This window comes from Acanthopagrus latus, chromosome 3 (assembly GCF_904848185.1).
Source record: "Acanthopagrus latus isolate v.2019 chromosome 3, fAcaLat1.1, whole genome shotgun sequence".
Classification (NCBI taxonomy): Eukaryota; Metazoa; Chordata; class Actinopteri; order Spariformes; family Sparidae; genus Acanthopagrus; species Acanthopagrus latus.
Window position 1 is genome coordinate 17,017,466 of NC_051041.1, and position 27,606 is coordinate 17,045,071.

The 27,606-nt window shown below is 43.2% G+C and overlaps 1 protein-coding gene across 5 annotated transcripts in view; it reads left to right on the top strand.

Moving 5' to 3' along the window:
* Window positions 1-27,606, top strand: part of vps50 (VPS50 EARP/GARPII complex subunit) — a 98,951-nt gene that overhangs the window by 18,059 nt on the left and 53,286 nt on the right. For all 5 annotated transcript variants that reach the window (XM_037092796.1, XM_037092795.1, XM_037092794.1 and 2 more), the window contains exons 6-13: window positions 4,663-4,733; window positions 5,169-5,286; window positions 6,333-6,368; window positions 6,839-6,921; window positions 12,791-12,833; window positions 14,641-14,739; window positions 18,298-18,438; window positions 26,489-26,618. In XM_037092796.1, coding sequence (XP_036948691.1) covers window positions 4,663-4,733; window positions 5,169-5,286; window positions 6,333-6,368; window positions 6,839-6,921; window positions 12,791-12,833; window positions 14,641-14,739; window positions 18,298-18,438; window positions 26,489-26,618 — 721 coding nt within the window. The remainder of the gene's footprint in view (window positions 1-4,662; window positions 4,734-5,168; window positions 5,287-6,332; window positions 6,369-6,838; window positions 6,922-12,790; window positions 12,834-14,640; window positions 14,740-18,297; window positions 18,439-26,488; window positions 26,619-27,606) is intronic.

A 27,606-nucleotide genomic window follows, 5' to 3' on the forward strand; every position in this document is an offset into this window, starting at 1 on the left:
ATAACCACTGTGAACATGTGTGTGTGTGGTTATGTGGTCGCTGGCTGCATCCAGTGGGTTTCAAGATAAAAGCACATTTTGGCCGGAAGTCTCTCTCGACATACTTTATTTAGGGAGCAAACGTCACCGTCCCATCAGATTCACCTCTGAAGTCACAGAAGAGGATGTCACGGTTGTGTTTCGTCAGTGGAGCTTCATCATCAGAAGATGACTGACAGCTTTAGCAAATTTGCTGTGAAGTGAAATTGCAGTAAGATTACCATCACTGTTAAACCATCTGAAGGTCGGTCTATGAATAGTAAATTGATCATTATTCCGTGACCCTCCGTGTGACTCTGCAGAGTCAAAATGACAGCAGGGCTTATTAGTAGGCATTGCTGGGAATTTCAGGGCACTTTGACTGACCCCTCCCAGCCCACATGCACTGGGTCCACAGATGCCCCGTGGGGTTCAGAGGGCTCTTCAGTTTCTACATCTGCTGCATTAATGTTACTGTGAGCAGGAGGGCAGAGTTTGACTGCATCGTTTCCTCGTATTCTGAAAGACTTTGAGACCTGAAGAAACTGATACCAGTGACGAACGAGGTGCTTGAGAAAAAAAACGTTCACATTATATAGTCAATATGAATGTAAATGATCCGGTTCTGTATTAAAAGTTTATATTTTGGGATGTGGCTGTTCTTCATCAGATTTGTATGCCTCCCCGTCGGTGATGGCCGTCCAGATGTTTTTGGGTTGTCTGTCCGTGTGTGCCCGTCCATCTCTGCCACTGTTGTGAACATGATGTCTCAGGATAAATGTCCACTCAGACTCGAGGATGAACTGGTTAGAAATGGTGGTCAGAAGTCACTGTGATCTTTGACAGTGCCTCATATTATGAGTCAGACACACAACCAAGAGGCAGTATCTCTATTTTTTAATAAAATTTAATGCGAGTACTCACATATTGGAAATGCTCTTCCCTACTTCTGTCTTCATTCGCACATTCGTTCATCACGTACAGCCCAGTAAATACGACTCCCGTCGACCGTGAGAGGCGGTTGAGAGATGGGAACATCTTTGTGGCTCTTGTCTCTGTTCTGTGTTGACTGCTGTGTTCCTGCGTTTCATCGGTTTTCCTCTCAGTTCTTTTCTCCCCCACTTTCGTTATCTCCACTGAGTGTTGCTGCATCAAACACGTACGCAGAAACACATCCTGCTGCACAAACACAGCCTCGGGGCAAACGCCACTTCTCCCCGAGTGCTCGCGTGCTGTGTATAACACATCGGTGAACACATAAATTGTGCAGACACGTACACTCATGGCTCCGAGCTTGAAAGGACGGCCCGCTAAGCGTTTGGTGTGATTCATAGCAGCGTAGTGACTAACCTCTCGTCTGCTGGGAGCTGTATCTGATCACTGTGGCTGCCCTCGGCTGACACGTGGCCTCCGCTTTAGAAAGGGTCAAAAGTGTGATCGCGTTTTATCGTGTGGAGGATTCATCATTGATTGATTTACATCTGCTCATGTTATTATATTTTACTTTATTTGTCTACCTCTAAATTTGAATCTGTTGACAGATGTGACATATTTTCCATTAGTTCAAAGTGCGACCCAGTTAAATCGCTGGATCAGTCAGTGGGTAAGGTAGTGTGACCATTTAAAATAACTGAGTAACTGCCAGTTTAGAAATTGAGTGGCCAGCTGCACAGCCCTTACTTGTCAGGGAAGAAGGATTGCCTTGTGGGAGTTTGAGTGGTAATGAATTTGCAGCAGGTAGCCCTGAATGGGTCACTCAGCACCAACGTACAGGAATGGTCTGGGACTGGTATTCAATTATTTTCCACTGGAAACACTTATTCATCACAGCTACTGCTCGTGCCTTTGTTTGTGTTCCCCAGTCGGCTCCTTTGCACGAGCCTGGTAATCTGTGCTGCCTTTTGTGTTCCTACCTGCCAATTACACGAGAGTCTCCAGGTGGTTTCATCGGGGAAGCTAGAGATTGAGGGGAAGCATGGTTGTTATTATGGGCGAAGAAAAAAAAGAGCCGGCATGTCTTCGCTGTGAATCTCTTCACTGGAGTGTAAATATTCACTCAACTTTGTTTTTCATTCACTCCTACAAAAGAGGCGACTGGGCTGGGCCGAATCAGGAGCATCATTACAGTGTGTAGGCAGGACGGGAACGTGGAGCTGGTGCATAGTCAATGTGCTCAGGGTCACATGAAGGACCTCTTATGAATATATGAATAAAGCAGCTTGGAATAAAATCTCCCCTCCAACTAAACGTCTTCTCCTCCTCGACCTTCACTTCCCACAACAGAGCCTGTTTGTGTGGACGTTGTAGGAGTCGCTGTGGAGAGTGCAGTGGGCTTGTGTGGGCTTACCTTTCTGTGTGTACACTGTAGATCTGCATATATGGAGGAATTCAGACGCTCTGTATTTGAACTTATTCCAGTTATTGTTTTTTTTTTTTTTTTGTTATCTCCACCATGCATAGCAGCTTTCTAACCTCCCTCCAGTAAATCCTGCTAAGCTGATCGAGCCCTCAGTCTGTCAGGTTAACTGTGGCTCACAGGCAGGATAGATGCTCCGAGCAGTGGGAGAACAACAAATTGGAGCCTCGGGCTACATACTGAGCACTGACCACCTGTGTGTGTGTGTGTGTGTGTGTGTGTGTGTGTGTGTGTGTGTGTGTGTGTGTGTGTGTGTGTGTGTGTGTGTGTGTGTGTGTGTGTGTGTGTGTGTGTGTGTGTGTGTGTGTGTGTGTGTGTGTGTGTGAGAGAGAGAGAGATGTAGAAAATCAGTTTGAAGCTGAACGAGTGTATTTTAAGCTGGTTTTTGTCCTTTTCTGTCAAGAGTGTAAGTGGGTGTGTGTGGATCTGTACCTCTGCTGTGTGCAGTTCTGCCTGTGTGTCGATGATGTTCGTCTTTTCGAGGGGTAAAGAGTGTGAGCCAGCCGGTGTGTGTGTTCAACTTGTGAAGCAAAAGATCCGTCTTTGTTGGACAGAGGAAATAAAAGCTGCTCCCCCTGTTTGCCACGTGAAGACTAATACTAACTAAGTCCTGATATTCTGCACCTGTTTAGTCTTTAATTCATTTTATGACTTTCCTTCGCGATTTCACTTTCACAGTATAGGTGAAATCAGGAGATTTGTATGTGCCGGTACAGCTCGATCCTCTTCACTGTGAACATTTTGAAGAGTCTGGCTTTGGTGCATTAGTTCTTTTACTCAGACTGAACACAGCAGAGTTACAGTTGCTGCTGTGTTCTCCCACTATGTGAATCAATCTGCTGGACGCTAAATGATTCTTCAGCAGGACCTGGTGAGTCGGTCCAGTGTGATCCAGTTCCTGCTGCTTAGAGTGAGAGGGTGTTTTTTCTGAGGACACATTTTAATGTAGCAAGGCCATCGTGACGCTTTCATATGTTAGGACACTGTTCTGACCAGTGCTAATGAATATTATAAACATCGGCTCCTTTCATTTTGGGAGAGTCCGTTATTTGCTTTCTTGTCAAGAGATGGAGGAAACATTTATAATAATCTCATATCTTTGTACTAAAACAAAATTGAAAGTGAATGATTAATGATAAAATCAAAGATAAATGAACTGAAGCTGTAAGCAGAATATTGATCACTCTGCCAATAAAGTGTTAACATTAACAGGAACATTCTTTCCCAGGCCCTGAGCAGAAAAGCGGATCAGTCGCATGGTGCACGTCCCTTCGCAGAAAACCTGAATCGACTCTTGCAAACTGTTTGAAGGACTTCTCAAGGGCTTCTTCAGCACTCAAGATCATGAGGGCAGATTAGTTTGAATAGCCTCATTGATCATGTAACCACAGCTGAAGTGCCACTTTGATAGTGTTGTTGTTTTTTTATTACCATTGAAAATTGATTTCTCCAGACTATATTCTGCTGGTGAGAGGTCATTTGACAGTGCTACGAGGGCATTTTTGTGAACACTGGACCTCTTTTGCAGCGGAAGATTCAACGTTAAAAAACATCAGATCAAAGAACAAGCATCTCCCACCTCAGGCATGACATCTGGCAGATCCAGAAAATCAAAAACAAAGAGTGAAAGAGAGAAAAGTCGAAAATATAAAGGAGGTGAACTTTGGCTCGGGGAGTGTTTGTGCTCACAGAAGTCGTTGAGGTGGCCTAATAACTGATCCCTCACAGCAGGGTGCTCATTGATCCCTGTCTAAATATCAAAGCTCTGAAGAAAGAACGGGCTTCTGTCATGTTCTGTATATTCTGAAATCTGTGTATCTTGAACTGCCTCTCACATCGGCACGGAGGATTCAAGCCAAAATAGCATAATCTATAAGATCTGTCTTCATAAAAGGCTCACAGCAGGACACTTCTTACTGATGAGCACCACATACACTGTGTGTGTGTGTGTGTGTGTGTGTGTGTGTGTGTGTGTGTGTGTGTGTGTGCTGTTCAAGTCAGCACAGTGCTTAATGGGGGAAGTGATTGGCTTGATAAATGACATTATTTCAGGCAGCAGCATAAATGATCCAGTCTAACAACATCTTTGTGTCAGAAAAGCCCTAAACATTCTAGAATAAGGTCTCAGGGATGTTTCCCAGCATGGTTGATAATTCCTTGGATGAAGTGCTCCAGTGTCTGTAGATGCTTTCTATATACTGTCATCTCAACATGCTTCTTATTCACAGGAACTGGAGCGAGTGACAGCGTTACAGACTAACCTGCAGCTGGCAGCCGTCATTTGCACGAATGCAAGGAGGTAATGGTGTTCTGCTGCACGCTGTCATTTCACTGGCTGAAGGAGCTCCTGAAATAGCCCATTCAAATTTCATCTGCATACTAAGTGCTCTTCTCATAACTTGAGATATGATAACATTCCTTCCCTTCATATATTCTCAGCCTGTTAATATGGTCACAAATGACTAGTATTACAATAATCATTCTGTCTTGTTTGACCTTGAAATAAAGTCAGAACTATGCTGCCATACATGATTCTGCAGTAACTCTCTCTTAGTGCTGGAATATCAAAAGCAAGATTATTTGTCCTGGTGATTAGTTTGGAATAAACAGGCTCCTAGTGCTGCCACTTCTTCATTAATTTCAATAATTACTGAAGTCAGAAACATCCAGGACCACATATAGTACGTTACTGATGTTGTGTTGTCTCTTTACTGCGCCTGTGTCTTGTGTGAAGGCAACTGAGCGTGGCAAAGGAGGGATTCACAGAAGCCAGCCTCGGTCTATTGGCCAATCAGAGGAGACGACAACTGCTGACAGGCCTGCTTAAATCGCTGAGGACCATCAAGACGCTGGTGAAGTTTTACCCACAATACACAGTATTTCTCTCCTAGACTGGATCAAGATATAATGTAAAACATTCCCCATGCAGCAGGCGTCCCTGGGCCGAGTGTGGCCCTTTAACAACCTCTCTCCAGCCCTCAGGTCATTGTGTTGTAGGCTCATCAGCCCATTGATTAGAAGACGATTGTACCTTTTCGGGGTCTATGGCTGAGTGTGAGCAAAGATAATGGAAGTGGATTCATCTGTTTGTTTTAATTATGATCAGTTCACGTATGCTTAGTCTTAAAAGTAGAAATTAGTCACACAGTTTGAAAAATCAGATCAGAGATGTTGGTTCAGCCCTCTGGATGGAGTCCAGTCAGGAGCTGTCTCATGATTCCCCCTAAAAAGACCAGAAAAGCTACCAACAGCTGAAATGTACACAGGTAAAATCTGTGTAGGGTCCAGCAGGGACGCTTGCAGCCTTACCACCCTGAGCACGCTCCATCTGGTCCACAATTGAAGTCCCGCCTCTGACCTTCCATCAAAGATTCTCCCTTCTCCCAAGTAATTGCATGTTTTTGTACCGGGTCCTTGCTGGACCCCTACATGGATTGTCATTCCGATTTAGTTCACTTTCAGGACCAAATTAGTACCTGCCAGCATGAGTGCCATGCCCCTCGCACCATCCAGCGAGATGTCAGTTTGAATTAATGAGAACTCCGACAGTTGTGCTGGGAATCTGTTGGATTACTTGTGTACAACTTGGCCATTTCTAATAAGCAGTGAGCTGCCACACAGTGCTAAACAAACCAATCATGCCACTGTGGAGACATGGATCTATGTAGCCTGCGTATAGAACATGATTTAAAATTAAGATTACAGTTAATCAAACATGCTCTGTTGTAATAATGTGCTTTGATTGTTGGCTCTAACCATGATCATTAAAAGATTTCAGTGCCGTGGTCACAGCAGGAGAGCATGTAATGACTGCTGAGCTGCTTATCACTTCACATTGTGTCCTGTTACTGACTGACGCTGTATTCATTTCTTCCTCTTGGCATTCTTACCCTCACAGCAAAGAACAGATGTAAGACTCAGCGAGATGCTCGAGGTATTGTTATCCACTGCACACACACACACACACACACACACACACACACACACACACACACACACACACACACACACACACACACACAGATATGTTTATAATTGACTCAAAAGGTCAAACATCAGTAGGGATTCTGCCTTGACCACCAAACCCACCTAAACATGAGACAAGTGCCTATCTGTTGTGAAGGTCAGCTGTGGCACACTGAATAGATTTGACTGCCACTGAGTGTAATCCTTGGTTTCTGCAGAGTATCTGCTGTTACAGCCATTTTTAATGAGATCAGAATGGAGGCGATACAACTGATGCAGAGAGGAAGTCACCTGAAACATCATCATTCAGAATGATTTCAGCTCTTGTGTTACCTTTGTAAGGGTTTTCTTGTATTAAATGACACAGCCTGTGCTGCACATACAGCTCCAGCCTATCAATATGATTTTTTACATGTGGTCACTGCTCTGTTCCTGTAGGAGGAAGACTATCCAGGTGCAATCCAGCTCTGTCTGGAGTGCCAAAAGGCTGCCAGCACCTTCAAACACTACAGCTGCATCAGGTACAGTACCAACAGGTTGATTAAGTGATGTCTAGTTGTATCCAAATGGAACCAGGCGTGAACTTTATTTTCTAAGATTGGATGGAAAGTTTTGTCATCACGGTAGAATAAAACAAGATACACACATGATAATATAATAATAATAGTAATAATAATAATCTGAAGTCGACCCTGCTTCGATAAATGGAACTAGGAAATTGATCTCCCTTAAAATCGTGAATGTTGGAGTGTGATCAGTCGTATAAAGAGGCTTTTTACTTCGTCTTGTTTTGCTCAGTGTGTTTGACGTGTGACATCAGGTCGATGGACATTTGCAGCGAGTGTAATCTCGCTGTGTTTACTGTCATCTTTAAAAGGCAGGTATGGATGTTGTTAGTTGTTTTTGGATGGGAAGGCATCCAGCTACAGGATGAAGAGAGGCGACCTGGGCAGTCGTGCACCTCATCCAACAGACACGCAGACAAACTCGATGAGACACACGAGAGCATCCGCGGATGTTTTGACATGACCGTCACGATGAACCCTCTTCTCTCTCTTCTCTCTCTTCTCCTATTAAAGATTGAGTAGTATAGGACATGTAAAGTATAGGACATGTTGAAGATTGTGTACCAGCGGGGCAATCATCTCTGTCCCTTTGATTTCCCATGTAATTGTGCTCAATTTGTGGAGGTAGGTGGGCGCCAAAGTGCTCCTTTCTGTGTATTGATTAAGGATTGATCAGAGACCATTGCTGGCTCTCTCTCTTCCTGTGACGTGCACAGACTCAAGAGTATTTCATGAAAACGAGTGTGGGAATGAACGTGTTTTGCTGCTTCCAACCCACACCAGCGTACACCAGCATGTGGCGCACTGTTGCTGCAGACATTTGAATGTGCTGGGTTGGTGGTTTGCAGTGATGCCGCATATTGAAACCAGTCAGCATCACTGTACTCACGCAGACTGGATGTGTAACCAAATGTGTCCGTGGCAGCTGGAGAGAAATCCGATTGCCCTCTTCACCTGTGCTTTCCTTTGCAATATGCAAATACCGCTGCCTGAATGTCGTAGTTTTTAACACTGGTGCAATGATGGTGCACCTGTCACACATTGCATCAGCATGCACTTTGTACTTTTGCTGAAACCTTGACTGCAGCATCACCCTCCCTGAGCAGCCAGTTGCCGGTCCGCTGCTCTTTGATTCAACCTTGTAGCTATGCTTTTCCATGCCCGGCTGGATGTCCTACATGAAGCACCGCCTCATGCCTGACCTGTCTTTGTCCCCGTCCCCGTCCCCAGTCCGTTATTCAAAGCTGATGCTGTTTTCCCAAGAAGGCACTTAATCAGCCTCACGCTCTGCCTCAGTCCGTTTTCATCAGGCGGTCCACGTGGGCAGCTGTATATATAGCTGTGGCCTTTATGACAGCACAGTGTTCATAAAGTGTGGACTCTACGGTGACTTCAGACAAACAGAGATTTACTGACGCCTGGACGGTCTCTGTGGTATTTGTAGCCTCTGAACTACAAGAGAATCAGAACATAAGTACATTTTTGTATCATATGGCAAACCAGAATGTAACTGGTTATGAAACCGTCTCAATTTAATACCAACACCTCTATATGATCTACATAAGAAAACTAGACCTTCAGTGAGAAGTCAGACAGAAACGACTCATGGCTCGCAGAATGAAGTGCCAGAGTTTACAGCAGGAGGAGCTTTTTCTTGATAGAAGTTAATTTTCGATGTTATACTCTGTGGTTAGAGCTGATCTGGGGGCAATGAGCTATCTAGTGTGAGTGTATTGTTGCAGAACACTTGAGACGTCTACCCAAACATGCATTTACTCCATCATCTACATCGCTTCGAGTGGGAATCCTGATTAGAGGCCTTAAAGGAACAGGTCACCCAAAAATGAAACTCAGTCATTATCTAGTCAGCCAGATACTGATGGAAAGTCACGTGAAGTTTCGTAGTCAACAAAACGTTTCTGGAGCTTCACAGCAAAATGGCGTTGCAGCGTTCTCTGAAGCAGCTGAAGAGGACGGGGACTGAAACAAAAGCAACTGAACTCAGCTAGTTGGGCGTGATCCAAGTCTCCAGAGGCCCCGAGGCCACGCATCGATGTAAAAAGTATGAAATTGAGCTTGTGCACTAACTCCTGATGGGCTGTGTGTACAACCGTATCAAAAATGGTGTAAATAACTTATTTTCAAAACACTTTTGGGTCTCCCACACCAGTTGTCATACAAATGACCAGCGGGTCATTCTAGGTGAAGCCCCTCCAAATCTCTACTTCAGCTAATTGCCATGTTGGCATTGAGGGAGACGGTTTGTTTAGGGGTGCTAATGTAGGCCGAGGACAGGGCGCTTCAGCTGCATGTTCCAGAGGAGCAGAGTGCAGGAAGGTCGGAGGGCTCCCACGTTAATTCCTGTGTCTGAGATACGAGGATAATCGTGTGCCGGCTGCCTCTAATGACACAACAAGCACTGCACTGATTTATTCAGAATGTCAGCACCTCCTCTGTGGTTGTTGTGTGTTTCTTTGGAGGCTGTGTGATTGCCTGGAAGTGCAAATTTTTAAGAGGATCTCCATGTGTGTAAGCTGCCGTAGTGTGTCACTTGTATTTACTTGCTATCTTTAAGAGGCGCCTCAGCTCTCTGGTCACTTACTTTGATCCCAACAAGAATGTTTCAAGGTTGTTTTTTCCTCTCTGGTTTCACACATAGAAAATCAGTTGGAGTGAATGTATCTGTCTCTCTGTTTGTCAGCATGGCTTTTTCTGCCCTGCTTGTTTGCTTGTATGCAGGAATGTTTTATATTTGTTTATTTGCAACTACAGTCCTTTTCATGATGAGCTCCAGTTGTGCCTGCATGCATTTAATTCTCCAACAAACCGGCCTTAGTCAGACATGTTATCTGCTTCTTTCTGAATGTGTGGATTTAATTGGATGTTCACATAAGCTGCTGGACTTAATACTCAGTATAGCAGACAGAGTAATTACCCTGCTTATTCTATTATTAGGACCGAAAAACACTGACAGAATCTGCCTCAACCTAAAGCATTGCAAGATATTTGGTGCATACCTACCTTTAGAAATAGGCGTAAATATTCCATTTCTTGACTGTTGAGCTGAATGTTTTCATATCTACAGTAAATCTAAAGTTTTACACGGTCCAAACAAAAGCCAGAGGGACATGGGAACGGATTTGTATTAAAGTGTCCTTCCTGAGCCAGCTTCAGATCAACCTTTTGTGAAAAGGCTCATGTAATCTTGAAATGAATGACCAAATATCTGAGTGTTACCTCAAACCTTTCACTTGCCCGACACAAGAACAGTCAGTGCTCATGCATCTAAACTCTGGTCTTCTTGCTCCCCCCAGCCAGCCATGCTTCACTCTTGAAAGCCCTTCTCCCGGCACTTAGTTGCTCCCATGCACCAGTGGCTAACGTGACGAAAGCAAAAACGACATTCTCACAAAATCTGAGCATCCGGCAAAACCCTGAAAGCACGAGTCCACACATTGCCTTTTTAGCAAGTCAGCAATCACTGTGGAGGAACTAGCCTCAAGGCCCTGTGGACACTGAATGCCAGTGGTAATTGAAAACCCTGATTTTCACGTGACTCTATTTAAATCCTTATGTTCCCTGCAGGGAACAGATCGTTAATTAGCTTTTTCTCCTCATCTGTTATTTATGCATTCTATCTGATCATCGAGGGGGTGGCACTGTGTGGGAGGGAGCACGTGCATCAACACTCAGTGGACATTTATAGTAATATAGACACAATGACAGGAGGCCTGAATTAGTCTCCTGCGTTATTAACTTGAGTTGACTTCTTGTGGTGTTCTTCAGGAGCCTGGAAGTCTTGGGGCAGATCGAAAGTCTTTGTGGTTCTTCATCTTATAATACGCCAAGCATTGATTGCTCTGGTTGGCTTTCCGGTCCCATTTTAGACTTCACTAGTGCACAGTTGTAAATCAGTGTAGCTCAGTTGTTATGCTGGGCAAAGGCAATTTTGATGATATGAAGAAGAGGCTGTGGCTCGGCAGCTGGGTGGTTCTTCATTGACCTGTGTTGTGTCAGCATGAGGTCCAGAAACTTTAGGTGTGAGCTTTAGTTAGCTTTAGTTAGCCTAGCTCAGCAGCTCAGCAGCTCATCAGCTCAGCAGCTTTCCTTACTTAATATGGTTTATGTTTGTTGTTTAATACAAATAAAAAGGTTAAAACAACTATTGGTGGTCTCACTTAGCCTGCTAAGCTAAACTAATGCAGTCCTCTCAGGTGTGTTTCCCCTGAGCGTTATTCTTGTGGGATGTGTCTCGTCTCGTACGCTCTCCCAGCACTGCTCAGTCTTTTGGTTTAGCTTCTGTTGCTCGATGACACTGCAGCGGGGGCGTATATGAGAACAGTCTGCGGTGAACAGGGCATTTATCCTGTTGGCCTCTGCTCCTCTGGTGCATCTCCTCAGTATGGCTGCCAGAGTTGTATGCCTTTGTTAGCACTGTCCTGGGTGCTGCATATGGACCCTTAGATGTATTTCTTCAGTATCCAGGACCTGACATTGATCTGCCCACCCGTCTGTAGTTGAGCCAGCTCGTCTGCTTCTTTGTGTTCTCTTTATATTGGCATCCGATTGTGGTTTCCATGGAGGATACTGGCTGTGACTTGTCTCACTAAGCTTGTGAATTTATGGTGTTATCATTGCTGTGGTGCGTACCAGCTCACTGGATTCAGTTACAGTTTGGTTGTACTCCATTACGTTTTCTTCATCTTTTTTCTTAATTGTCTTTTTTCCATCAGTGTGGCTTTCTGTCTATGACTCGTCCATATTATTTGCCATTCGCTGGAACACAGGCAGATAAAAAAGGGTCGTAGTGCATCGAGTTTTGAAACGGCACGCTCATTTAGTTACCTGTTTTGCAAACGACCTGTGGGACTCCATCTGCAGTCTCCTCTCTGTGTCTCTGCTCCCTCCTCCCCACTCCATCCACAACTGAAGCTGAGATGCTTAATTAGCAATTTGTTAAGGACACTCTCTCCCTTCGGCGACTGTGGTCTCACAAGGCACAACATAAGAGCGGGACTGACCTGAAAAAGACCCCGAGCAGAGCAGGGGCAGAGGGAAGGGAAGCGGTGGAACAGAGGCTGATTATGAATGGGTGCAGTGCAGCGGCAGTCACAAGGGATTTGGTGGTGTCTTGGGATGGGCACAGCAGTTGTGATTTCAGTTGCTACCTCTGCAGCTCTTCAGTTGAAAGCATTTTCCAGGATGAGGAAGAAATCCAAGCAAACGCTCCAAGGATGTGGAGGCGTTTTGTATCTGTGACAGTCTGCTTCTCACAAGTTATGCAGCTGACTCCACTGTCCAACTTTAAGAAACTGAAACATTTGAATCATACAAAAGAAAAATTACCCTCCAAGAATATTTGCTGGAAATAAATCCTTCCTCCCTTTTTGTCCTGTTGATAAGAAGTCAGAGAATTGTAAGACACATGGCGATCACTGTAGTAATGTGGAAATATAATCTGTCATATTGTGATTCATAATAAAGTTACTCAAATGGTTCACAGAAAAACTTGGGCATGTTTTTCTTTTGCCAAAAACACAAATTATCTGCTAGTCACAAATTGTTAAATGTGATGATTTGCCAGTTTTTCTTTGTTTCTCTGAGGCGTTTTTAGAATTTTGTCTCTTAGTCAAACAATGAACTTCAGGAATTTGCTCGAACTTTTGACATTAAACATCCGAGTCAATTTTGAGATTATTGTTTACAAGACTTTTGTCTTCTTAAACAAACAAACTCACTTAACTGATATTAAAAGCATGTGTGTTTCATTTTCTGCTTTAAAATGGATAAAACTAACCTGGACATCTTCCTCTGTCCCCCACAGTGAATTAAATTCCAAACTACAAGACACTCTGGAGCAAATAGAGGTATGTGCTTCCCTGCTTTATCTCTGATTCCATTGTTGGAGACCAATATCAGCCAAAAGACCTTCAGCAGTGAATTATATTTTGTTCTAACCTTGTAATTTTCCAGAAGTCCCCATCTGAAAGAAGCAATTTAAACTTCATTTTGACATTTTGATAGTTTGCCGTTCTCATTCTTGGTCTGACAAATATTGACACTCTCAGAAAGTCATCACTGTGAGCGTACAAGCAAAGTAAATTATATCTGTTTCATCTCTCGCTGAGTCGTGATACTTGTGTGTGATAAATGGTATGCAAAGCAATTTTCTCTGCACCACCGCTGCTGCGCCTCAGCTGATTAATTACTTACAGTTTTGTCTGTACACAAGAAACAGGCGTGCGTGCACACACACACACACACACACACGCAGCCTGTTTGTTTTCCTGTCAGCATGAGTTTGTCGTTAAGCAGAGCAAAACCCTCCAAAATCATAAAGGTAAACACTTGCACAAAGGATTTTTGAATCTAACACCTTCATCTTAAGAGCCAATAACACACTATAAATTTACCCGTGCCAGAGATATAAACATTACCATCCCCCACTGTCAGCACGGTCTGTAGAGAAGCAACCAGCCAGACAACAGAGTCAAGCTGTTCCTGAAATGCAAGTCAAAGTAGAAATCCAGAGGACGTGTTGTCAGTGATGCTGCTGCTGTTGCACATTGTTCACTGTGGTAAGATGCAGTTGCTACTGGGCAACTAGATTAAAGCAACATTATGTAGTAATTTGTATTTTGGGTGATTTAGGGCCCATCATTGTTTCTGAGTGCAGCACACATTCATAAAATACAAATCCCAGTTTGTCAGTTGTAATATAACAATATGTTAAAACTTGGCACTCCATAACTGTTTTCTGTGTGGAAAACATTCATGCACAGCTCAGAGCTGTAATGCTGAGCTGAACTTACCTGTCTGGAGACGATGACACCTGGCACACCTGTAGCTGCTGCTGGCTGCACCTCTGCTGGAATGGGCTGACTTGGCTCATGATCAGGAACTAGCGAGTTGACGACTTCACCGACATAAATCCATATATACAAGACGTGTATATGTAGATGTATATAAGTCAGCTGATATTACAAGTCAGCTGATATTACTCACTACTGAAGCTGTTATTTGAAGGTAAAATAGCTGTTTAAACAGAATGTACACCTATGTAGGATTTCTGTAGGAATGTTGCATGAATGAATGAAAGTCTGTCCCACTAAGAAGCAGCACAGTCGCTGCGTTGCTCATTCATTCTCGTGTCCTTGGGTGAATATCACACTGCGCTGGATTTGATTATCATGTGACCGATCAGTCCGGCACATAGTACTGTTACAATTCCACAACAGAGAATACAATCAGACCATAGGATTTTCTTTGTCTTCCCTCAGTAGTAGAGCAAGTTGTGTCGTCAGTGGTAGTCGTAGTTATGTTCCCGAGTAGCTTTAGTGTATAAAGACCCTGGTGAAGCCAGCTGTTTCATCACTTAGCCTTCACCAGAGCTTTATTCTCTGAGGTCGGCTTCTGTGTCAGGGTTACACATCCTTAGTTCCTGCTAACTTTGTCTTACTTTCTTACTTGTCTTTTTTTAATCTCTTTCAAAGCCTCACACACACACACTCTCCCATTTATACACCCACATCCAGATCTAATTACCTGCCCTTGGCCCTGTGGAAGCTGTGCATCTGCACATCTATATCTAAATCCCTGGTCTTAACGTTGATAATCCCTTTCTTTTCTCCCCCTTCACTTTTTCTTTTGTCATCCATCTATTTCTGGCTCCAGGAGCAGCTTGATGTCGCCCTGTCAAAGACTTGTAAGCACTTTGATGTTTCGCACTACACCAAGGTCCAGCTGGCCTACACGCTCCTGGGAAAGACACAGGTCAGTGGTTTGTCTCGTCTGCAGGGTCGGGGTTTGGCTAAATGTTGCTGCTTGTTACAATCTGCTTGTTGCTTGTTCTCATTGCAAATGTCCTTTTATTTGTTCCTCTCCTGAACAGTATTTCAGTGCTGTGTGCTCTCAGTCTGCAGTGTTGTTTCCAGACTCTGTTAGCTCACTGTGTTCATTAGAACATTTTTAATAGTTCCTCCACAGACAGGCTGGTTAAACCATCGCAGAAAACATGAGAGCGTATTTCAGTTTATTGGAGTTTCTCTCTGTCATGAGTATTCCTTCCTTCTTGCTTCAGCCGATTGTTTCACTCCAGCGAGTGAATTCAGGGTCTTTGGCAGTAGAATATACTTGAGGCTACAAGGCGTGCACGCCATCATTTGTGATTATTCTCTGCTTACTGTCAGTCAACTGATGCCAACATGTGTGCCAACAAAAAAGAGTTCTCTAAAATAAATCCCTGGATAATAAGAAACAAGCTGTCAGCGCATCAGAAGAGCCGAGACGATTCTGTCACAACAACATGTTTCTATGTGACATTTCTTCGCAGTTCATTTGAAGCAACAGTAAGATTGTGTAATTTCTTTTCTGTGAGTACCTGGAGATAAAAATAATAGACTGTAACCCCAGTTTATTTTATTTTAAGCCTGTTATTTCTTCCTGTCTCACTCTTTCCTCCACATGTTCCGCTCCTTCCATCTTATTTGTTGTGAAAAAACGTTGATCCGTGATGCTACGGCCTCTCTCTTTCATAACCCCCGCACTCCATCATCACCATCCCTGATCTCTTGTCACATCTTGACTGACATCCCTTCCTCTCTTCCTCCTGACTTTATGCTCACTGCCTGGGAGCAAAACTACATTTTTCCTTTTCCTCCCTTCCACTCCTCTGTACCAGGGCTCCCTGGTAAAGATAACCATCAGTCAATGCTTGAGTTGTAAGAGAGAATTATATTCTTTGTGTTCAAGTTATCATTGTCATCCTTGAAATATTTGTTACATTCCTACAGTACTTCAACAAATAGGAACAATGCTGAAGTGAGAAGCCTTCTAGCTGCACAGCATCATGATGAACAGTGAAGAGGCTGCTGTGGTGAAAAATGGATCTTAACACCTTTCGGCCAAGTTTCTTTGGCCTTTGTGATTCCACAACTGCTGCTCTGCTGCTTTTCACTGAGCCTCCTGCTGACGGTAATTAAAGTCTGTGAGGATCCAGGCTTACGGTGGATGTTGGACTCTGGCCAGACTGTACTCAGCGCTGTGTGGATACTTGCCATTTTTAAATTGATTTACATTGGGTGAATTAATGTTCTGCAAGCATGGCATTTTAACCATACAGCTGTTACAGCGCCAGTGAGACCCTGCTAATTAAAGGGATAGACATTAAAGAATAAGATTACGTCTCCGCATTACCTGGCAGTGCTGATGTGTGAAGGGCGTTTGTAAGTTCCAGTAGAAACTGGAAGTGTAGTCGTTAATCACCATATCACCATAGCAACCAAACGAGCCTCGTCCTCATCCCAAAGCACGTCGTTCACCTGAGCCGGTGTTTGTCAAGTGTGTTTGATTAAAGAAAGTTTTCAGGACGTACGTAGGGCATGAGAATACGCTCCACGTGATCAGACGGAGAACACAGTATCCAACACACAGAAACACAAAACACTAAATAAACACAATTAAGACACGCGTTCTTCCTCCTTCTGCTCCATGGGTAGTATAAATGGATAAAGGCAAATAATGAACACAAAAGATGAAAAGTAATAATGGTAATTTTATAAACTTCCTTCTTCTAGATTGTCAAAATGAATTCTCAGCAGTTATCAAGCTGCAGGAAAGGATTTGCTGCTGTGCCCTTTTTAGTTGAGACGTGTGACCACCGTGGGACGAACACGGCTTCTCTTACAGCTGAGATAACGAGCAGTTACAGGTTGTGTTGCTGTTGACGGATTCTTGTGCTTATTGTTTTTTTCCCATCATTCTTTGTCACGGCATCCGTCACACTTTCCACTTTTAATCCAGGAGGTTTCACTGTAGGCAGAGCACCTCAGAGACCGTTTGTGTTTTCTTCCTCCCCACATTGATCTCCTGGTTCTGGCTCTTGTTTCTGGTCTCAGATGCGCTGGTAGCTCGCAACCTAATGAGCCTAACATCAAGTTTGCTTTTCCAGCAGTTGTCTGTGTGAAACATCTGTTTGTTTGAATTCCGTAGCTGCAGAAGTGTGGATCTGTTTGCTTTTGATCAACAATCATGTGTTGAGACTCGTGGCTGGAGAGCAGGACGGTTAATGTGATGTCAGCTGTGATTGTTGATCCCTTTTTCTTGCCCGTACTTTGTACAGCCGGCAATTTTCTTGCTGTTTTCAGGACTCTCGCTCAGAATGGAGGGAAGAAAATGTTTGAATTAGTTTTGTGGCAGCAGGCTGTCAGGATGGATGGAGGCAGCATGTGTAGCCATGAGCTAGCGGTAACAGAATCTAATTGCATTGCAACATGCATTACCTACATATCGGGCTTTGCTCAAAGCTGCGCCCACGTGTCCCCAACTCTCCAGGGTCCCATAGCGAGGCTGTGGGTGGGAGCTGCAAAACAGAAAATGATGGGAAATGTAAGTGGACTTTGAAAGAATAAGAGAGAAAAGACTCAGAATGGCAAAGGCACAAACCGCAGGGTCGTACTGCAGGTGTGTTTTGTGAAATCCTTGTTTCATCATCATTTTTGTGTGTTTTTTGCATCATACATGAAGTCAGAAAGAAACCCGGTGCTATTTGTAATGTTTGATTTTTTTAAAAAGCTGCTCTAGTTAAGAGTTTATTTTTTCTTTTTATTTAAATGTGATGTTTCAGAGAATTTAACTACAGACACTTTATAAGGTGATAATGTGTCAGTGTGGTGATTACAGCTGGTTGTGATGCCTCAAGCTGCCAAAAACTAAGGAAGGAAATTCAGTGTTAACAGTTGAAATGAAATAAAGCCAAAGTAGAAATGGAAGAAGCTGGCTGGGTAATTATTATACCATGTTCAGAATGCCACGTCCAGCAGTGTGAGAGTAATTGGGGGAATTTTGCTTTAAGTCATGGTGCCCTGACAATGACTCATTTTAATTAATGACTTTAGGGTGTTCCTTGTGAGATAAATGGTGCTGTAGGTAAACCGAGCAGAAGGTAATTAGCTGCGCTACATAACCACACATGTCACTAATACGTCTCTGCCACAGTGTTCCTGTTTGTTTGGTGCCCTTATTGCTTTATTAATGGATGATCCACAGCAAACTGAACCTGCTCGGAGGTGTGAATCATACAAACCGCCATTTTTCACTTGGACTTGAATTCTGCTCTTCCCAGCACAGACAGTGACCCACTGTTTCCATCCTGCCACCCTGTGTAACTACTATAACATGCAAATAATTCAAAATATCAGGAACAGCATGTGTCGTCCAAAAAGTTAAATTTAACAATTCCCTGTGGTTTTCCTTTTCACAGGTCCACGCTGGCAGACGTCACCGACATCCTGACGTGAGTTTTAATAACAATGTGCTTGGCTCTCTCCACAGACTGCGATGGACCAGCTGCACATGCACTTCACCCAGGCCATCCACAACACAGTGTTCCAGGTGGTGCTGGGGTATGTGGAGCTGTGTGCTGGCAACGCTGATACCAAGTTCCAGAAGATGCAGTACAAGGATTTGTGCACGGTAAGGAGAAGAGCGTGGTCTGCTTATTCCACCAGTATTCTCACATCAGGTCTGTCATAGAACGTCTTTCTGACCAGGAGAGGTTCAGTCCTCTGTTAGAAGCCAGTGTGAAGACTTCTTTCATCAGTCCAGTGGAAATCTTAATAAAAACACCACCTGCAGTGTGTTGGGAGGACTGCTGTGCCCACACTCTCTCACTTCGTTACCCCTCTAGGTTTCTTATTGCCTTGTAGCCAAGTGAGAAACGCCTTATTTCATGACAAGGGATTCTACAGATTCTCCATAATAGGGTGAAATGAAGGAGGTGAGTCAAGCGTGGAGAAAGTGATTGAGAGAAGGGGGAAGAGAACGTGTAGTGTAGCCCCCTCACTATGAGTTAATTAATCTTGCTCACCAAACAGAACCAGTGCAGTGCAGCAGCAGCACTTTCGGACCGGTCCACACGCCCCGGGTCTCTCCGTCTCATTCTCTCCCCTTCACATCAAAATAAATCACATTTGCATAGCCAGCAAGCCTTCACATAGTCAATTCATCATGAGCTTGGTGCGGGTGAGAGGGGCTGTGTGACGGTGCGACCTACAGTGTGGCAGGTGTACAGAGGTATAGGTGAAGGTTACCCCTGGCTGAACAGAGGGGGCACTTCGTTTCCCTGCAGTCACTCCCGATATGTCAGCTGTCACAGTTCTTTCCTCCCAGACCTTTGCCTCCATGTTTGGTTCTTGCTGATTGACTGCACAGTTTTTCCCAGAGGCATTTCCCTCTGTGCTCATATCCACAAAGCCCTGCCCTTTACCTCTTACCTTGGTGCTACCTCTCCTCCTACATAACCCAGCTGGTAAGTGGCCTGGAAGGAGCAATATTCAATTCATGAAGTTGGAATTTCCATGTCAGGATTACTTTTATGTGGACCTAGGTTTAGATCCAGAGGGTTTAATGCTAATCGACTCTTTTTACTGCAAGAGCTGAATCAAACATTAGGTTGGGACTTCTAAAAGTTTCAATTTGATTTCCAGCCAAGATAAGCTGGTACGTAGGTGGTAACACTCGCAGGGTACGATGTGTAGGAACAGGAAATACAACTAGATTGTGGATGTGATTGAATGATGCCAATTGAATGTTAATTATTACTTAGCTGCAGTAAGAGGAGCTTTCTTTGCCAACGTTAGGGCAGAAATGGAAGCAAAGTGCGACAATCAGCCTTTTTGTGTTTTTCTCTACAAACTGGCAACAACCAAGACTGTTGCTGCCGACACGTCACTGGCACCACGAGATATGAACACGTACTTTATACTTTTGGCTCAGAGACCTTGTTAGAAGATTTTTTACACAGATAAACAAATCAATGATTTTTTGACCTGAGAAAACATTTTAGATTATTGATGCAGTCATAATAATGTTCTGAGGGGAAAGAGATGCTTCTCTTCACCACCTTCCTACATCTCTGTGGATGTATTATTAAAAAAGATCTTCTGACCTTTCGTGTTGAATAAATTGGGATTTCTTTATTATAGACTGTAATGTCAGAGTGTGAGGGAATAATCCTCCTCAATCAAAACTTGAGATGGAGTTATGGTGAAAAAAAATCTAATATAGAATAAAGTTTTGTTCCATATAGAACTCATACTTGTACCTCTTTCATCCTCAGTGCAATTCAAGAAATAAGATAACATTCTTCACTTAGGCTGAAGTAACATGCTTATCTACTCACTTTTTTAGATTTTCTCCTGTTGACCTGACTTTTATTAGGCTGAAGTCCTGTGCATGGAGCTGCACGGTGTCACACACACATCCTCATGTTGACTTGTGTCTGATAGATTCACGCTCAGCACGACGTGTTGCCTGGATGATCCCACAAACACACACAGAGACTGTACACACACTCTTACCAGCTTGAGATTGATGCATCACGTTGTTAGACTTTCAGCTGTGTGATCATGATTGATAGGGCAGCACACACACAGATGCTCACGCAGATGAAGAGGTATGTGAACACCCAGTTAATTCATGTGGCTGTGTGCAGACACTTTTATGGGGAGATCAAGTGTATTTTCCTGCTCTTTACACCATATGGTAGATAGCTGTGGCATGTGCTCGTATCAAAATATCAAAAAGGGGAACTAACCAAACTAATCATTTGAAATAAATGACTTGCTTTATGTGGAGCACTCTCGCTGGAGTGAGGATGTTTTGAAGAGCTAAAAAGCTCAAGTTGCACTTAATGTGTTTTTTCTTAGATGTCCTTTCAAAATGTCCTTTTGTGTCCCTCTCTGAGGTCACTTGTGATTGTGCAGCACGGGGCGCTCGCAGACTGTTTCTGATCGGTATAAAAGATAAACTAGTGACACGTCCTGGTTCAAACCATAAGACCAACTGAGCTGAACACTACTTTCTCCTCTTTGAACAAATCCGGTTGATTTGCCCTTGAGCAGGGCATCAAACCCTCACAGTACACTGCTGAGAATATGTTCCTGTTGGCGGATGCGTCAGTGGCAGAGTTGGTGTTTGTGGAGAAGAGAAACGTATTCAGCTGCTGTTCCCCTGATAAATAAAGTTTAAGGACCCTGTGACCTCGGCTGTTAGTCATGAAACTTAAAATTCAGAGGAAACGGGAGCACTCGGAAAGGTCAGTTCTGATTGTGAAAGGGTCTTATTAATTTTACATCAGCATCTCATCATTATTGGCTGGCCTCCCTCCTTATCCATCCTCTGGTCTGTCTGACTTCTCTCCTGAAGGAAATAGGATGGTTCACTCCCAGAATCCAGTTCTCACAGAAGAGGAGGTGACGGTGAAGGCTGGATGATAAACTGTACATGCCAACACATTTGATTAACTCCTAGTTCATACTGTATGTCCCACTGTGGTTACAGTTATTATGTTTATGGAATGCGCGTATAGAAATATTGTTTTGCTGCCGGTGAGGCTCTAGGCTTTTATTTGTGTTATGTGAAGCCATCAGCTCCACTGATGACACAAAACTCACCCCGACAATATGAAACAAGTGCTCATCAGTAACCCACAGAGATCCATCCCAGCCGGCTTTGTGCAGCGCCCCATCATTTTGAAATAGATTGACCTTTAGTTCAATTGTATATCTGGAGGATAGGACATTTTGTAAGGCTGTGGAGTGGATGCAGTCACTGCTGCCACTTCATGTTAAACAGGTCCCTCATCCAAGGCTGTTCACTGTGGTTGGAGATAGCTTCATTACAAAATGAAACTAATTTGCTGCCGAACAGTGTGCGTCTTATCGTCCGAGCTCTTATGGATGGAAATTGGTCTTGTGTAGTTTGTAGTTATTGCTCTGCCACTGTAGTGCGAGACATCTGAAGACTGCAGCTGTTTCTCATGACAAGTGTTGGCTTCTTATCCCCAAAGAAAGGTTTTGTTGTTCATTAAAAATGTCCCTTTAGTTTCTTGGATCATGCTTCTGTGCCTCTGGTTTAAACAGCAACAAAAAGCCTCCCTCTGAGTCCCACAGAGCCTTAGTCACTGTCTTATTCAGTGTACATGTGCAGAGAAACTTGTGGTTGAATATGGCAGGTTTTTGTGCTGATGCATATGAAGTCCAACATGAACAAAAGAGATCATAAAGAGAACAAATGATTGATCACATGTTCCTGTGTGAAATGTCAATCTGGCTCTTTATTGTGTGAAGTGGATTTTAGGGCGCACTCGCTCCTCTTCAGTCTCCTTCAGTCCAGATGTGTTGGCTGTGGACGGCCCTCTTGCATTCCTGGATTTATTGATGATGCAAGCCTGTGTAATATGCATGATTATCCTTCATGTCCACGTTGAACACCTGTGCTTGTGCTTGTGCATGAGCAAACCTCTTCCAACTGTGCCAGAACCAAGAAAGTGTACCGTGCTCAAGCTCACACTAGTCAACAAACTGGACTTTAGTGTCAGCAGTGCTCAGGCCCGGCACGGTGTGAGTGCTAATGAAAGGGGCGCTATGTAGTTTTGAATAAGAGATTTTACATTTACAATATTAATAAGGTGATTTATACAAACTCACTGAATAAAACCAACACTAAAAGCAACTCAGAAATATGTATTTTTTTTCCTGAATAAACAAGCTGTTCTCAGAGGAAGAGCAGGCGGCAGGGTCCGCCACATACAGACAGTATGAAAGCTTATTGAAAAGGAAGAATGTTCGTTTATTTAGTTCGTTGAGGCATAAAAAAAAAACAGAACTGCACACTGCACCTGTAAAGCACTTTGACATAGTATATGCATATGATGATGATGATGATGATGATGATGATGATGAAAAGCAGTATTGCTTTTATTTAATAGTATCAGTAATTATTCTTCTACTGTATTGTAAGTACTGTAGTTTATCTGGTAGCATCAGTTAGTGGTCTGAACTCAGCAGAAGGGGAGGATGTTCCACAGGGTCCTGTGTTCGTCCTCTGCGTGTTTCATTAAACATGATGCCGATATAAACAACGTATAAATCACATATTGCTTTCAGTAGACTACATGCCTGTCTACATGTGCTGTAAAAAGTGTCATTTTCATTGGCTCACAGTTAAACACGAATCTTTTTACACACTTGTTTGTGCACTAAGTTGTTTTTAACAAAATGAGGTATGAGGTCTTCTTTCCCAGAGTTCCCTGCGCTCTGCTGGCACAGCAGGTCCACAGACTGCTGATGCACCTCTGATCTCTTGCAGGTTAATCTGTTTCTTTTTAAAAAGAAGAGGGGGTGATGTGATTGTCTCCTCCTAGAATGTTAACAGCTGAATGAAGCATACCTGCACTCTCCTCCATACACACACACACACACACACACACACACACAGTGGACACAACGTAGACACAACTTGTCATACGTTATGTGCATAAAGATTGGGATCTGTGTGGAGAAAACCAAATAGCTGTTCCAGAATTGATCCCGAGCCTCCAGTGAGTTTTTCATTTTAGCAATGATGGTTTCAGCAAAAGATTTATATTTAGGTAATAAAGGTAGCAGAGGTTACTCCTTCTCATCAGACCCATTGAACATGTTGTCGCACACACACACACACACACACACACACACACACCTAACCCCCATCGCCTCGCCTCACCCCGGTCGCCTGGCAACATCAGTTGGCTGGTGGAGAACATGGAATGTCAAGTGTAAGCCTTGTTTTGTTTGTGCCGGTTCATTAGCTGTCCTGTGTGACCGCTGCTGCTGAAGCCTGTCTGCAGCTGCAGCTATATTTATTTCTGTTTATTTATCTCAGGTTGGTCTCATAAACACTGTTAGCTTCTGTGTCTGTACATGAAAATTAGAATTCTTGTATGAACACCAGCTGTAGACAGCGTACTGTACAGAAGTAGTTCTTCTTCTTGTGCTTGGCTGCTGCTGGTCACTGACCTTTGACCCTGTATTATCCCAGACTGACCCTACACTGCCCCCACCTTCCATGTGCCTTTTTTATAAAAATTCACTTTATCCTAACAGATACACATCTCATGGTCTGTGTGCAAGTATTTACTGTCATATTCACTAGTGGATACAGGCAAAGTAAGTAAATGCAGATGGTGTTGGTGTTGTATGTCTCCATACAATAGGAGGTCATACGTGCCTTGTACACATGTTAAAGTCTGGATAATGATGTGAGATCCACAACAGATGGAAACAGATTTATTCTCTGTAAGTGCTTTTAAAACATGCGGGTTGTCTCGGTGTGATTATCTAGCAGCCAGTGTTATGACTGATAATGTTGTTCAGGCATCAGGATGCATAGAGTTACTACATGAAGTCAAACTGTTCGGCTCGATGCTGAACCAGCAGAGGGCAAAACACTGTACAGATGAGATGCAGAATGGTTCCCTGTCTCACCTTATGGCTGGTTGATACCAGTAACAGGTAATGCACTGTTATTATTGTAGCAGCTCTGAAGAGACGGACACGATCACTGTGTCATTTAGAGGATGTCTACTTCTCCTCATTGTTTGTACCTGACTCCTCCTTTCACCACTGGAGCCAATAAATAACTCCACTAATTTCCCCACTGTGAGCAGTTAGCTGTGTCACAGTGGTGAAGATGATCGTTCTGTTCTTGTAGCGATGCTGATTTACAGCTGAGTTGACAGTGTGTGCAGAAACATCCTCAGTGAGAAGACGCAGATTAATGTCCGCTGTGACTAAGTTATTATAAACCTCTCACGTTCGAGTACAGTTCAGACTAATTTGAATGACCATCTGTTACTTCAGTCAGAGGATAATTGTCATCTTTGGAGGTTTTGCAGGCCGTCGAGCAGATGATGTGTTTAAAAGTGAAAGTGTGTGAAAGTATCACGTTACCTTCATTATACTGCTCCTTTATACAACATAATGTATCAACAACTTTGATATTTTGATTATGTTGACTGTGATATATATCTGAATAATGGCCTGAATTAATGACACACTGTCCATAACATGGCTCTGACGGCAGTGTGTTCATGCCTGCGGTGCAGTGGAGCTGCTTCTGCCAGCAGCGCGGTCATTAACATCTTTTAGTGATGGCTTACGATCCTACTTCAGATGTCTCAGTGAGAAACGTTGTGATGAGAGATTGTCCTGGTGGTTTGTCACTCAGAGACTCAGAAGAAAGTGAGTAACTTCACTTATGTTGGGGTCTTTATTCCAACACGCTGTTTTCTTCCTCAGCAGCCATCAGTGTGTGAGGCCTGTGGTGTGTAATTTACAATGCTTTCATGAAAGATAGCTGGGTTCTACAAAACACTTATTCATTTTAGTGGTTTAACCAAAGTAAAGTGCGGCTGCTGTCCACAGCACTGTTTCATCTGGCAGAGATGAATTTGTATCTGAACATGTTGACAGGCGAGCTGAGACGGGGAGCCTTGAACTGTGTTGGGGCTGCGATTGTGCCAGATGCACCTTTCACAGACGAGCCAAGTTTTAATTTGACACACAGATTTTTCCAGGCTGTCTGGACTCCTCAGAGCTCAGAATCAGATGTGTTCATCTGATGGATGCATGTGCAGAGTATCTTCACAGTTCTTTATATCATCTACCTTCAGCTGCCCGTCTCTGGATTCGGCACAACTGTGATTATTGTTTATCTTAAACAAAGACAAAGGTCAACTGCAGAAGACATCGTTACGTGTTAGTGGCAGAATTATCATTGATTTCTTCTCTTCACTCGTTCTTTTTATGTTAGTGTTTCATAATGTGCAGAGATAATACAGTTGCCATTTTATGAAAACAATAAGACACTTGAAGTCTTGAGTATATGAACATTAAATCATCCCAGCTGATGCTGCACAGACATCGACTGATGAATCACCTGAATATACATGTTATAGCTACTTTATGGAACTTTTCCAACAGGTGTTGTGACCTTTTATTTTATGAAAAATCTCATATGAGAAAATGTACATTAACAATATGAGCTTGACACAGCTGCTGTCACCACGGCAGCCATGCAGTACATTAATGTCCTGAGAGCTAAAAGCCCAGAGATCCATTTGCTTTTTACACAAAGGACAGTTTCCTCACAGATAACCTAAAAACTGAGGCTAATGTCACTTAACTGCTGTTCTAACAACTGAAAATCATCCTTAACTGTCGGGCCTCTATTCTAACTGAAGTTGCAATGCTAAAATAGGGTATAATAGCATCCTAATGTGCACGGCAGAGATATTTTTACATTTATATCCTGTGTATTAGTAAGACATCATCTTAATGACATCCGTTTTTCATCAGCACTCACATTAATGAGCTCTTATATAAGATGAAAGCGTCTCTTTCGACACAGAAAAGGATTTTTTCTCCAGCATGGTGTCCTTGAATGATAAGTATAAGCAGTTTTTAATTGGATGTATCACAGAGGACAGCTGATTTTTTTTTTTCTTTCTCTTACTGAATGTTGTGATTTATTTCAAGTAGTCCAGAACTGTGTTCCGTAACTCTGGAAGTATTCCTTTTTTCTTCCAGGTAAACACGATGCAATACAAACACACAGATACAAAAAATACAAGATGACAAAGAATTCATACGCTGTGGAAAACAGCACCAGTGACCTTGTTTTCATCGCTCTCCGTTTGCAGCATATCACGCTGGACAGCTACATTCCCTGCCTGACAGACCTGTGCAAGGCATTGTGGGAGGTGATGCTGAGCTATCACCGCACCATGCAGTGGCATGAGGAGCATGACAAGCAGGACGCCTCACCCACAGGTAAGAGATTATACCTGTGTGACTGTATGACCTTTTCCCAGAATCTATTTATATTCAGCCACGATCTGCTTTTTGTTCTGACTTGACAAATGCAGCCAAACGAGCAGTTTCCTGTACGAACACATACGTTCTTACAGTCATGAACTCCTAGTTGGTGCCTCAAACTCTTCGACCTACTTTTACTTAAACTGTGAAAAATCTCTCTTTGTCACTTGCTGCCTCAGTCAAGTTCCTCATTTAGATTTACTCATAAAACACCAAATCTGCTCCAGATACCCGCAGATGAAAAAGTGAGTCACATATTCAGTTTCCAAAGACTTTGTGAGAGCAGGCTGGCTTTCTCCTCTCTCTCCTGGCTCTTTTATTTCAACCTACAGGAGGTTTATCAGCTTTGTAGCTCACAGAAAGGAATGATTAAATCTCAGAGTCTGAAAAGAGATGAGAGTATTGAATGTGTGGCGCTCACTGAAGTGGTTCTGAAGTGGCAAATATTTTTTTCAGCATTTACTGAGTCCCCTTTGGTTGAGGGGCCATTGGATGAGTCAACAGAAAAATAATTACTGTCATTAGAAAGAAATAAAAAAACTCAGTGCAACAATAGAAATACTGCAGCCCTGTGGTGCAGTAATGAAGGAGGGTATTGTGTTAAATTGTGTTTCATTGGATTGACAGTCTGCCATAATTGCATGATTATAAAATACATGTACACATTGTTGAGATTACACTGTTGAATTAATATGAGCCAGTGGTTCGTCTGAAGGATAAATGAATGCAGCGGTGGTGAACCATGACTGATGCATTTCTTTCTTATGGAAATGTGTCATCCATGACTTTGAGCTCTGTTTCTGTTTTCATCCTGATACAGACAAGACTTTCAAATCCAGCTGTGATTTCTGCATTATGTTCTGTGTTTGATAATCTTTGATATAACTAAAGAAATGATGACATGTATGATGTCTTTATCTTGTCTTCAGTCACACTTTTGACC